Genomic DNA, 14,477 nt, shown 5'->3' with positions numbered 1-14,477 from the left:
GAGAACAGGTGTTATTGAGATGACAATACACTGCCCAGGGTTGCAAGATTCTTTGCGTTTGTGGAGCATGAGAATCAGGAAGATGTCCTCTTCCCCTGTAGGAGGTGGCTCATGAACTCATCCATAACTAAAGGACAGAAGTGGCTGACCAGGTCAATGCCAGCCACATTGCTCTTGCCAAGATTGTATCTCTCTTACTCAATGTTAATCCCCCCACTATTGGTGGCCATTCCTTCAGCTGTTTGTCCCAATGTCCTAGAATTCCCTTCTTAAATCTCTCTACCTCTGTTTATTCCAAGCTTTTGGTCATCTGACCTAATATCTCCTTATAAGGCTTGATGTCAAATTGTGTTTTATAATACTTCTGCCAAGTGCCTTGGGATTTTTGAACCACATTAAACGCAATATATAAATGCAAGTTGCCGAGGTACAGGGTGAAGAAACTGACCTCCATCCCAATAAGACCCGCCTGCAAGCAATCAGCGAGGTGAAAGCTAAACATCTGACCGCGCACCCACCTGCAGCTCCGGACGATTCGACACCCCAAATATGGCTTCTAGGGGACCAAGCTCCCTGTCTACATGTCAAACCCCCAAAGTGGTACTGAACACCTTCCTTCAAAACCTTTCCAGCTTTGGGCAGAACTAAAACGTATGTACATGGTTCACAGGGCTCCTCCCAAATTGCTCACAGACATCCTCCACCCCCTCGAACAGCCGACTCATCCGAGACTTTGTGAGGTGTGCCCTGTACACTACCTTCAGTTGTACCAACCCCAGCCTCGCACACAAAGTCGAGGGATTTACCCTCCGCAGCACCTCATACCACAGACCGTCCTCCAGCACCACCCCAAGCATCTCCTCCCATTTCACCTTAACCTGCTCCATGGACACCCCGTCCTCCTCCAAGATCCTCCCATAGATTACAGAGACAACCCCTCTCTCCAAAACCCTACTGACAGCACCGCCTCCAACAATGAGGTAGGTGCTATCGGGAAGGTCAGAAAGACCTTCCTTGCAAAGTCCCGTACTTGCATATGCCTAAAGCTCTCGCCCTGTGCCAGCCTAATCATCTCACCCAACTCCTCCAAACTCGCAAATCGCCCTCCCAGAAACAAATCCTTCATTTCTTTAATCCCCCTCAATTCCCATCCCCCAAACCTTGCATCCACCCTACCCGGCTCGAACCCATGATTCCCCCTGATCGCCATCCCCTCTGACCCAGCTCCCAATCTAAATTGCTGCCAAAACTGCTTCCAGATCTTCAACATGGCCACCACCACTGGACTCACCATATACTTCCTTGGGGCCATCGGCAGCGGCGCTGTTGCCAGCGCCCACAACACCAACCCCTTGCATCCTCACCCAAAAATCAACCCCTCCTCCCTGCTCCAGCCCTTCTCTGCATTTGCCGCCCAAAATAAAATAATAATAATAATAATACAACAGTTTGGAGGCTCAACCCCCCCCCCCCCCCCCCCCCCCCCCCGCCTACCGTTCGCTCTGCAGTATCACCTTCCTAATCCTGGCCACCTTCCCCGCCCAAACAAATGAGATCAGCCTATCCACCCCCTTAAAAGCCACCTTGAGCAAAAAGATTGGCAGGCATCGAAACAAAAATAGGAATGGCGCCAAAGCATTCATTCTTTACTGCCTGCACCCGGTCCGCCAATGACAGAGGGAGATTGTCCCATCTGAACAAGTCGGCCTTCACCCTCCCCACCAAGCTAGTGAAGTTAAACTTCTGAAGTCCTGCCCAATCCTGGGCCACCTGCACCTGCACCCCAAGTAACTAAAATGAGACGCCGCCAGGTGAAATGAATGAAAAATGAAATAAAATGAAATGAAAATCGCTTATTATCATGAGTCGGCTTCAATGAAGTTACTGTGAAAAGCCCCTAGTCGCTACATTCCGGCGCCTGTCCGGGGAGGCTGGTGCGGGAATTGAACCGTGCTGCTGGTCTGCTTGGTCTGCTTTAAAAGCCAGCGATTTAGCCTTGTGAGCTAAACCAGCACCCCCCCCTCCTGCTCCCCCTTCCGGAGGGGAGACCACAAAATGTATTCCCTAAAAATGTCCCAAATCCCTGGAGCAACCCCATTCTACGCTCCATCGAAGAGCTCGGCTCCGAAATATACAGCAACAAATCATCTGCGTATATGATCCCCCCATTATCCCTTTCCACAACCCAGAGCTCCTCAGCTCCTCAAGGGCTCTATAGCCAATGCAAACAGAAGGGAGGGACATGGGGCATCCCTGCATCGTACCCCAAAGTAATGAAAAATACCCTGAGCTCATATCGTTTGTGTGCACCCATGTCACAAATTTCGGACCAATCCCAAATGTCTCCAATACCGCCATCAAATAACTCACTCCACCCGATCAAATGCCTTCTCCGCATCCAACGCCACCACCACCTCCGTATCCCTCCCCTCTGTCAGAGAAAGCACCACGTTCAACAAGCTCCTCACATTCGAGGACAGCTGTCTTCCCTTTACTAACCTAGTCTGGTCCTCCCCAATCACCTTTGGGAGGCACTCTTCTAACCTTAACGCCAACACCTTTGCCAGTATCTTGACATCTACATTCAGCAGAGATATGGTCCTATACGACCCGCACTCCAGTGGATCGTTGTGCTTCTTTAGCAAAAGCGAGAGGGAAGCCTGCCCCATTGTATGTGGCAAGACACCCCTGACCATCGCATATTCAAACATTCCCACCGTCAGCGGCACCAGCCGATCCTTAAATCTTTCATAAAAGCCACTGGGCCCCACCACCTTCCCTGCCTGCATCCTCCCCATCACCACTTCCACCTCCTACTCCCCCGCTGACTCCTCCAACCCTGCCCTCTTCGCCTCCCCCAACCTCGGGCACTCCAGCCCATTCAGAAACTCCCTCATCTCCCGCCCCTCCTCCGGTGGCTCCGACCTATACAGGTCCCTATAGAACTCCTCAAACACTTTATTAACCTGTTCTGGAGCCACCACCAGTTCCTCCTTCTTATCCCGCACCTGAACTATCTCCCTCGCCATGATCTCCCTCCAGAGCTGACCTGCCTTCATGCCCGCACTCATAGATGGCTCCCCTTGCCCTTCTCGACTGACACACCGCTTTTCCGGTGGTCAAACCTCGTCTGCAACTCTTTCCTCTTTGCCAAGAGATTCGGGTCTGGGTCCCCCATGTACCTCCCGTGCACCTCCAAAATCTCTTCTGTCACTCATTGACATTCCTCCCCCTCCTCCCTGTCTATCTTAGCCTTAAACAAGATCACTTCAACCCTCACCATTGTCTTCAGAGCCTCTTCGATCACCAACCATGAGACCTCCCACGTGCAATTAAACCCCACATACTCCTCAATCACCTTCCTTATCTTGTCACAGAAGCTCCATTCGCCAGTAACCCCACATCCATTCTCCATCCTGACCTCTGGGTTGACCCCTTCTCCAATACCACATCCATCCCGCGATGAGCATGATCCGAGATCACAATTGCCGAATATTTTAAAATTTTAACATTTTAACCCCGGCAACAACGCCGTTCCGACCACAAAAATACATCCTCGAATACATCTTGTGCACCGCAGAGAAAAATTAATACCCAATCCCTTGGGTGTAAAATCCTCCACCGGTTCACTCCTTCCATCTCCCTCATGAGCTCAGCCAATGACTCCCTCCTCCCTCCCTCATGACTGGGTCAGCGAGTGTAGCTGTTCCCCTTCCACTCCAACACCATGTTCCAATTCTCCCCCACTATCTGTTCATGGGTATCCAGATCCGGGATGGCACCCAATGCTCTCTTCACGAGCCCCAGATTGTCCCAATTGGGGCGATATACACTTGCCAGTGCCACCACCCTCCCCTCCAACACACCTGTCACTATCATTTATGGTTTAGCTATGGTTTAGCTCACTCAGCTAAATCGCTGGCTTTTAAAGCAGACCAAGCAGGCCAGCAGCATGGTTCGATTCCTGTACCAGTCTCCCCGGACAGGCGCCGGAATGTGGCGACTAGGGGCTTTTCACAGTAACTTCATTGAAGCCTACTTGTGACAATAAGCGATTTTCATTTCATTTTTCATCAGGTACCTGCCCCCTTGATCAGCCACCACCGTTTCCATCTGAAACCTCATTCTCTTTCGCACCAATATTGCCACCCCCCCCCACCCCCGAGTCCTACTATCAAACCCTGAATGAAACACCTGACTCACCCAACCCTTCCTAGGACTCAACTGATCCTTCACCCTCAAATGGGTCTCCTGCAGCATTACCACATCAGCTTTTAAACTCTTCAAGTGCACAAAAACGCTCAATCTCTTCACTGGTCCCCCTAACCCCCTCACGTTGCACGTCACTATTCTGAATGGGGGTCTCTCACCTCCCCCACCCCCACCCTCCCGCTCCTCATATCCGCAATCACCATAACCCCTAGCCCTGCCCACCCGGCCAGGCGTGCCCCATCCTTCTGTTACTGTCGAACCCCTCCCCCCCCACTCACAGAATCTCACATACACTTCCTCTTGAAAACACCTCACCTAGTATCGATCCTCTCCCCCCTCAATTCTCACCTCCCAGGTTCATTGAAACCTGCCGGAGCGGGCTCCAACTGTTACATTTACATAATGACTTATCTAAAATATATATATTACTCTTGAATCCACCAGGATGATAAAATTACCAATACTCTTCTTGTTAAAAGATGAACTATTTAATGAGTAATAAAATAATAAACTGAGTTATTTTACTCAATACTAAACTAACAACAAAGCATTAAAGTACAATACAGATAACTATATAACCATACACAATTATAATAAACTAGTTCTAACTTCTCTCACTCTAGTTATTCTATCTCTTGCTTGTTCACTTTTCTAATATCGTCATCTGACTTAGAAAAGGCGGGAACTCAGTTCTTATAGTATCTGACTGTGAGCCATCTAGTGTTGAAATGACTGTACTACATTTACATACATTGATCATGTATATTGATATCTGAATATCACTACACCAATGATCTCAGTCCCTCCCCTATCACAGTCCTGTTCATTTGCCAACCTTTGTTTGCTAGTGCGGTAACCCATGCCAGAGCCCCCACTCCCCCTCCTCAGTAACCCGGCCCCACATACCTCGAAAAACCCACCTCCCATATATCAATGAACGATACAGCCCCCATCATCTGTCTTCCTGCAGGACTCACAGCCTCACTTGGCTGCGGACTTTTGGTCGTCCTCTTCTTTCCAGCACACTTCTTCTGGGTCTTCGACATTTCTCGTCTTCCTTATACCTTTGCACAAACTACCACTGAAACCATGCACAAAAGTCCAAAAACCAGAGACTCTAGCAGGAGCTACCTTACGTGCAACCTCTACCTACATGTTGCCACCGGAAGTGTCCGAACTTTGCAATGTTAACTGACATGCTGCTGATCTTTGGACAGATGCAATTTATTCAAGGATGGAAGTGCTAGGACAGATGTTGACAAGAATAGGGACCAGGAACTGATCAATTCTTTAATGAGCTGCTGCTGTGGAGTACTGTCTACTTCTCAGGAATAATGAGATGTTACCTTGGACAATAACATAAGATTTTTTGGATTGTGTACAAAGGGCGTCAAATCCGATAAATCAATTGACATTTTAGACAATTATTGCCAAAACAAACTTACACCTTAAAGAAAACCTGGCAAATAACCTGACTCAAACTGAAGGTTTTCCGTTAGTTTGGCTTTGGGAGATAGCCCAGCTTGCAGCTGTTGACTGTATAGTTTGTTTCGATAGAGTTTGGTTCTATATAATTTGTTTCTATGTTGTAGCTTCTATGTGACTTTATGTAATTCCCTAAAGGTTGCCTCTAGCTAAATAAAACACAAATTTAAAATGAATTTAGTGAGAAAAACACTGGTGTTACCGTCTCAGTTGATATGTTCCCCAGCAGAATGTTCCATGGCATTACCATTCCATTACTGTTACAAACCATGGGCAGCATATAGCGGGACCATTCACCATGGATGCAAATCCCGTTAGGGCCGCTAAATCTCACAGGAGGACCATAACGGGATTTGTGCTGGCAAGGTCTCAGTTTGAGTTCTCCCACCTGCCCCCATCAGGGCGTGAACCTGATTTACATAATTTTTAATTTAGTTACATATACTGATCAGGCTTGTCACCAAAATGGCTGTTCATGTCTTATCCTCCCATCCAGTCAGCCTGACATCACACCTGCACACATCACTACTGCTGGTTCTGCCAGGTTGGCACTGCCAGGCTGACAGGCATTGTCGGGTTGGCACTGCCAGGGGTTGGTCTTCAGGAGATCCCCATTGGGGGTTGCCCCATCTGCGTGTGAGGGTGGGGCGATGGTTGTTTGGAGGAGCAGTTGTGCATTGATTTGGGTGGGGGTTGGAGAGTGTGGAAGGGGCGTGGTTTCAGTGATGGGGGGTCTGTGCCTGTCGGGGAGTGGGGGGAGGTGCCCCGATGGTGGCAATAGAGGCAGAGGTCAGGTCACCCTGGTGCTTGCATGATCCGGGTTGTTGAGCTCGATCTTTGGGTGGTGGGGAAGGGGCCTTTTAAAAAAGGCGCCTCAAACTCAGAATCTCAACTTTGCTGGTGTGTTTGCCCCCCCCACCCCAACCCCACCCATGTTGGCTGTGCAATCATCGCCAGCACTTTGAAATTGCACAAAGTGCTGTTGAATCAGGTGAGAATAGTCAGCAAGTTTCACACAGCTTTTCTCTGCTGACTCTGTGCAATTTTGGGAAAATTCTGCCCAATGAGTATATTAGAACAATTTACCTTAAAGCGATCTCCGACCTCTCCACGTAAAACTGGGCCCAGTATTCCTTTTGACGACTCCGGGCCTGGTTTGTGTTTTACAACCGTGAAGGTGTTGTCCGTATACTCCACGTAAACAGCCTTTTTATACTCCTTCCCAATTCTGTCTGGGCCCCTTTCCAGAAACTTGCTTCTTAGCTCACTGAAGGGAGAAAGAACACGAAAAACAAAGATTCGGAAGTAAATATCATCAGCAAGTTGTTTCTCCCATCACGACTCTGTTAGCTGGCCTAGTTATTATTTTAAATTAATTTTTAAAGTTGTTTTTCTGTGCTATCCCTTGTCCCATGGCTGAGATCAGGTGAGAGTGCACTGTTCCTATACTCTGCCAAAGCTGCTTAATGCTAAACTGCTGGGACATAGACAAAAGTGACCTCCACATGGAGCAATGTTTTTCCTTTTTTCCAATATAATTCCCTTTCCATGGTGGGTGCTGATATGCACTGTTATAATTAATTAATAGAATTATTATTATCCTGGGTTATTATTGTGCCACCGGTGGCACAGTACACTGATAACTAATGAATATGTCACCATTCTCATTTCCGCTCTGTGAGTGTGTCTGCTCAGCGTTTCCCCATGAAAGACACCCACAGAGCTCTCGAAGATGCCCAACTGGAGACCTCTTTCAGAAGAAGCTTTTACCAGCATCTCCTGCTGTTGTAGAAGATGCATCTATTGAATTCAGCGCTACTAGTGATATTCCTGCAGAAAACATCAGCTCAGAAGGTACATCAAGATACATCAATAAGGGAATGAAGACAAAAGGACTGTACCTGCTCATATTGTCTGGAAGGGTTGGAGCATAATCCCATTTACACTCCACAGCAGCAATATAATAAATCCATTCCATTGACCTACTTTTGGTAACAGTTGTCCGTGGTAAGTAGCTAATTTTTAACTGAAATTCATCCTCATCCTTTTCCCCATCTTCAAAATTATTATAATCATCTTCTTCCTCCTCGTCCTCCACTTTTCCTGTTTTCCAAACGTCAGTGTCCTCTTCACAGATGCCCTCAATATTGAAATGAGCCTTCATTCCAGCTGTTGTAACAGACAGCAACAGAAAGCAAACTTGAGAATTCTTCATGTATCTTGATATGGCTAGCAAAACATCCTCTTTAACCAAATACCCCTATTAAGCAAACCCCATTCACTGCACATGAATGGACCAATGGCCCTGTGACTTGTAAATGCCCAAAAAACTAAAGTCATTTGCCCATTTCTATCAGTGAGCTCATATGAGAAAATGCGACGATATGAATTAGCCTACTAAGTCTTTTGTTACCTTACTGTAGTGTGTTTGGTAGCACTACTGTGGATAACATGCGTTACTCAATCCAGTTGTTGAAGAGGCTTTTTGTACCTTGATGAAGAAGGCTCAAAGTCGTCCAGAGGTATTTATTGAGTAACAGAATTAACAACTGCGTGAGTTCTTTCTTTAAGATCAATACCAGTAGAAATGTTACAAAGTTTATATGCAGTAGCTATGTCTGACCACACTAGTCGCCCTGAGCTAGATCTATGCTCCTGCTCTCGTCACAGTCTAATCACCAAGAGAGGGAGAGAGCTGCTTGCCATCTCCTACAAGAGAGGATCTAACCATCGCCCCTTGATATTCAATGGCATCACATCACTGAATTCCCTACAATCAACATCTTGGAGATTACCATTGATCAGAAACTGAACTGGACTAGCCAGTTCAGTCACACAACCCAGTGATGATGCATCGACGCCTGGAGGTCCACCTGAAACTCAGCAAACCTCCGAGCATAGGGTGCAGACTAATACCAAACTAGAGGCTGCCAAGCCTCAATGCAAACACCAAAGACCTTGTAAACCCATTGCAGAACAAGAAGAAGAGAAGACTATTAGACGTAGCTCATCCCACTTATAAAAGTAAAAAAGGAGAAGATGAGGGTATCACTGACACACCAGAGACAAAAGAAACAGCGAGAAGCAGCAAACAGCGGCATGGCAAGAAGAGGAAAAAAAAAGGAGCTGAAGATGCATGCCTGGAAATCACGAATGCATGTCTTCCAAAGGCACAGAGTAAATCGGAGAAGAAATAAGAGGCCGGCCCCAAAAACCAATCTTCGAACAGGCTGACAAAAGCCCAAATCATCACAGAGATGATACCATGAGGGAGGCACAATGACACTTGCGAAAGAGATGGACACTGACCAGGCATATCTTGTTTATGGACACCCTTGTTAAATTAATTCACATTGTTGATCATAGCACAAATATATAAAGCTAAAATAGCAATGATGGTTGTAAACAAACATTAATGTTTTCAGAAGATGGGGGATGCGGTGATATGCCTGTAAGCATTATCACAGAATGGCTGGTGGTGCGACCTCCAACCAGCAGGTGGCAGTACAGACCCACCATGCGGTCGCAAGAAAGTGGTCATGTGACAAGAACTTAGATATAAGTGGGGGTGCATCCGCTGATCCCCAGATGGTTGTAAGACGTACAGGAGGACAGACGTGCACTAGGGGTAGTTCCAAAGGAGTACAAAGAAACTCCAGGATAATGTGCTCTGTAACAGATCATTATCTTACCACGTGTGATTTAAATAAAAAATTAGAGTACCCAATTCATTTTTTTCAATTAAAGGGCAATATTTTAGTGTGAACAATCCACCTGCACAATTTTGGGTTGTGGGGGCGAAACCCACGCAAACACGGGGAGAATGTGCAAACTCCACACGGACAGTGACCCAGGGCCGGGGTTGAACCTAGAACCTCAGCGCCTTGAAGCAGTAGTGTTAACCACTGCACCACAATGCGGCCCTACCATGTGTGATGTAATAAAGATCCTGGTTTGGACAAGTCACAAGTCATTTGGTAGATTCCTTGCTGGACATTGAACACTAAACACAATGTCGCTGGGTCGCAAACACAATACCCTCCCTAACATCACTCTGGGTGTACCTACACCTTCATAGATTATCATAGAAATTACAGTGCAGAAGGAGGCCATTCGGCCCATCGAGTCTACACCAGCTCTTGGAAAGAGCACCCTACTTAAACCCACGCCTCCACCCGATCCCCATAACCCAGTAAACCCACTTAACCTTTTTTTTGGACACTAAGGGCAATGTTATCATGGCCAATCCACCTAACCTGTACATCTTTGGACTGTGGGAAGGAACCAGAGCACCCAGTGGAAACCCACGCACACGCGGGTAGAACGTGCAGACTCCGCACAGAAAGTGACCCAAGCCGGGAATCGAACCTGGGACCCTGTAGCTGTGAAGCAGCTGTGCTAACTACTATGCTACCACGCTGCCCAGGGACTGCAGTGGTTCAAGAAGGCAATTCACTACCACTTTCTGAAGGGCAACTAGGGATGGCCAATAAATGCTGATGTAATAAAGATCCTGGTTTGGACAAGTCACAAGTCATTTGGTAGATTCCTTGCTGGACATTGAACACTAAACACAATGTCGCTGGGTCAAAATTCCCTCCCTAACATCACTCTGGGAGGCACCCACATCCTGTAAGTGAATGAGTATAGACATTCATTTAATTCTTTTGAGTGGCAATTAGATTCATGTATCAAGGTTGAAGGAATAGTGCATGATTGAAAAATTAAGTCCTGTTTTCTTAAAGACAAGGGACTGGATTCTCCATTTCCGATACTAAGTCCACAGAATTGGTGGACTTCTATGACAGCAAAATTGGTGCCAGTCCCGGAGCAATTCCAGAACGGTTAATGGGCTAGCACTGGTGCCACGTGGAACATGGGCGTTTCCAATGAAAAACGGTGCACGCTGCACCGGGGCCGGGATTGCACTCAAGAGGCTGCCAAGTTGCAACCACATATTAGGACTCCACTCCCCACTCACACTCATTCCAGCCAACAAGATGGTATTGGTTGCACCGGAGCATGCCCATCCCATTGATGGGTTGGCTGTGGCCAGAGGATACCTTGGGGGGTGGCCTAGGAGAACACCTATATAACCCATGGCACTAAGTTCACAGTGGACAGTCAGCGACGTGTGCAGCTGTATGGCTGCATTGCAGGCTGCGGCAATGGTGTTCCCTGCCCATCCACCTCGACCACATGGCCCACCTCCTGGCCGCCCTTTACTGCTCCCTGCGGCCCTGGCAGCAGCCCCCCGGCCTGCAGCACAACTGTCAGCATACTATAGCGATGTTGGACACTTTTCGTACCCGCTCTCTCTCCCTCAGAAGCCGTGGTGCTTGTTTTCCGACTTTTAAAACCACAAGTGAAACTTGGCATCAGTAATTTCTCCTTGCGGAGGTGGAGCATCGCAGAAGACCCGGACAATACCAGATCAGGCCCTCTAATGATATGCCAATGGCGTTTACTGTACATGCGAGTAGAGCTCATGACGTTGCTGTCGAGGCACCAGAGCATGGCACTCTGTCGGGCGCCCGGCGCCAGCCTAGACTTTCCCCTAACCTACAATTCTCCACCCAATTGCATTTCCTGATTCTGGTGTATGCCGACGGAGAATCTCACCCAGTAATATTCAACTTTATAATTCCTTTACAAGAAGTCATAATAGTGTGTGTTTTACATACTGGTTTCACATCCTGACATTGTCATCACAGTAAAATCTTGCTCTCATCTTACCTTGTTGGTGGTTAGGGTTCTGACAGCTCAGTAACCATTTGCCCTCATGATTTGGGATCATTTCTGCAGTCACGAATGCTGTTGGAGCCAATTCAACTGAGACAACTCTGTGGTTACGTAGTAGGAGCCCATATCCATTGAAGTAAATGGAGTACAGCTCTGGGGTGGAGCCCATGGCTATTAAATGCCAGCTGACGACTTCGGTTTTGCAAATATTCAGATCTGACAAGAAGTAATAAATATCTTTTGAAAGGCATTAATGGAGCCAAGTCTTATGCATCATAGTTGCTGAAGAAGAGAGGAACTCCACACCAAAGGCGCTGAGTTCGGTCCATATCGAATAAACCAAAACACACCGAAAATGAGACTGAAGTTCAAATTTTTCAATCATCTATTTCCAGCCAAAAGGCCAAACACAATCCATTACATCTTCATTAATTGATGATCCCTATTTAATTTTAAATTGTTTGTGAAATACTGGCTAATAATAGATTTTCTCTCCTCTCTTTCCTTCCTGAGATGATGCTACTTAACAGTGCTCCTATTTCACGACAGACCCGCTCTTTTTTCAGGTAGAATTATTTTAGTGAGCTCACTAAATCACTGATGTAATCTCGGGGTAAAAATCAGCTTAATTATTTTTTCAGAAAGTGACCAATCCTGACAACGTTACTCCAAGAAACTAAGAATTATTACGTCATGGCATAAACTAATTAGTAAACTATCAAAGTCTAAATAGTTTTGAATGCCAAGCTGGCACTTTCCCCCTGTAACTTTCACTATCCTCCACCTCCTTTTCAGGACTATATTGATTAGGTATGCCAAAGTTTTATGTGTTTATGGGCTGCTTCGGAGCAGCATGAACCAAGAATAAACAGGATTAATCCATGGGCTGGATTCTCCGCTTTTGGGACATGTCCCCACGCCTTTATGGGAAACTGTGGTCTTTTACGCCAGGAAAACTGGAGTCAAAAGGCCACAGATTCCCCGTTTTGCTGGGGGTAGCAGGCGGCCATCATAGAGCTCGCAACTCCAGCTGCCGATACGCCCCCCCCCGCACGTCCGGGTCAGAGGTCACGCATGGCAGCGGCTGCACCGTGCTCATGGCGGACACAGCCTGCGGAACTGATGGGCAAAATATGCCCGCATCGGCCGCTCGTGTGCCCTGGACTGCCCGAACACATTGCCCCCAGCCCCGAATGTAGCCCCGCCTGCCCGCCGATGGGCCCTCCCTCGACTGTGGCAGCCCCGGACTGAGTCAGCAGCCACCACGCGAGAATCACGGACGGTGTGACCACGTTAAAACCACGCCATCGGGAATTCGGCAGATCGGCAACGGAGCGTCGCGGGCAGGCTTCAGGCAATGGCCTGAGGCGGTGGATACTCGGCACGGTGTACTCCATGAATACACAGATTTTCGGGGGGGGGTGGAGAATTGTGAAATTGCTGCCGGTCCCAATCTCGTGCACGTAAACGGATTCTCCGCCCCGTCGCCGAATGCGATTTCGGCGTCGGGGTGGGGAGAATCCAGCCCCATGTTCCCAGTAATTTACATGCTATGTCCAGTTTACAAAACTAATAGATCTTGATGTTCACATTTAGAATGAAGTATCAGTGATAAGAACACAGCTGCAGATATATGGAATTCAGGCAGAGAAAATCGGTGAATAAGAAATGTTAACACAATTAGAACATCGAATCAGGAGTCAATGTAGTCCAATGAGCCTGTTCCACCATTCACTCCCGTCATGAAGCACGCCAACTTGGAACACCAGTTTGTGGGGGTGAATAGTCTTGTTTTGTTTTGGTGTGAGGAGACAGGTGAACTCCCAGTGAGAATCAACAGTCCAGTTGTCATGTGACAATTATTAAAGACTATTTATTAAAGTAAAGAAAACACAAATACACATGAATGGGGCTAATCTACTCTCATGCATTTAAGATGTATTAATTACTAAGCACACAACACAGTCTATTTAGAATGTACCCCTTATTCCAAAATATATCTCAGATACTTGAACTTTGTATGACATATCGGTTTCCCAAACAACATCCAAATGAAACAATCAGCTTATAGTTACCGCACAAATACAGGGATGAGACTCGAGTCTGGAAAACATCCTCTCCTGGTCCAGTGAAGCTATTTAAAACTGCCGTAACAAAGGTTTTCTGCACTGCTTGACTCTGAGACTTAGAGGTTTGTTTCATGTATACTTGACCTCTAATCTACTAGCTGAAAAACTTTGGCCTTCTAACTTGGTGGCTGGAAACTGGCTTGACTGCCTTCTGAGACTGCCAGATGATCGTCGGGCCAATTAAACCTTTGTTCCTCTCTGATTATGCCTTCCTCATATTTGGCTGTCTGCTCCCATCAATTTCCCCAACTGTCAGTAGCATATGTATACCTCATTTTCCTTCCAAATTGTCTATAAGCTATTTCTTCTCACCTGATTATTATCTCAATGACCTTGTAATCTTGTTATTGGGAGAGACGCATAATCAATGGAACCTTTTGAATACTGCCTACTGTGGTCTCTAGGCATATTTCTACTTATTGCTGGACATCTCACATCCTATAATGTTTTGTTAAATTAGATTAATGCTGTTGCTAGGCAGATTCATGACAGTCCAATCAGAGCTGATCAGTATCTCAGTTCCATGTGCCCATCTTAGATCCATATCCCTTGGTGCCCGTATTTAACAAAAATCCTTCAACCTTGCTGTTGAAAATTTAAATTGTTCCAGTATCTGTAGCCTTTGGGAGAGGAATTTCGGATTTCCACAGATATCCAAGTGTGTGGAAAAGTGCTGAATTTGCTCCTGAGTAGTCTAGACCTAATTTTAAGATTGGGACTCCTTTTTGACGATTCCCTTGTGAGACATAACTTATCTATTCTATCAAATATATTACTCTTCTCAGCACCTCAATCAGATCACAATAAAGCCATAATAAACAAATTCAAGCCAGATTTGCACAACCTGTTATCTTAATTTAACCCACTAAACACCAGCATCGCTCTGATGAATGAGCACTAGACTTCCCC

General features: G+C 46.7%; 1 protein-coding gene across 1 annotated transcript in view; it reads right to left on the bottom strand.

Moving 5' to 3' along the window:
• Window positions 1–14,477, bottom strand: part of f8 (coagulation factor VIII, procoagulant component) — a 98,124-nt gene that overhangs the window by 62,571 nt on the left and 21,076 nt on the right. The window contains exons 6-8 of the mRNA XM_038775925.1: window positions 11,434–11,655; window positions 7,599–7,866; window positions 6,784–6,964 (exon numbers count right to left, since the gene is read on the bottom strand). Coding sequence (XP_038631853.1) covers window positions 6,784–6,964; window positions 7,599–7,866; window positions 11,434–11,655 — 671 coding nt within the window. The remainder of the gene's footprint in view (window positions 1–6,783; window positions 6,965–7,598; window positions 7,867–11,433; window positions 11,656–14,477) is intronic.

This window comes from Scyliorhinus canicula, chromosome 17 (genome assembly GCF_902713615.1).
Source record: "Scyliorhinus canicula chromosome 17, sScyCan1.1, whole genome shotgun sequence".
Classification (NCBI taxonomy): Eukaryota; Metazoa; Chordata; class Chondrichthyes; order Carcharhiniformes; family Scyliorhinidae; genus Scyliorhinus; species Scyliorhinus canicula.
The sequence above is the reverse complement of the archived record's forward strand: the minus strand, read 5'-3'. Positions and strand labels throughout refer to the sequence as shown.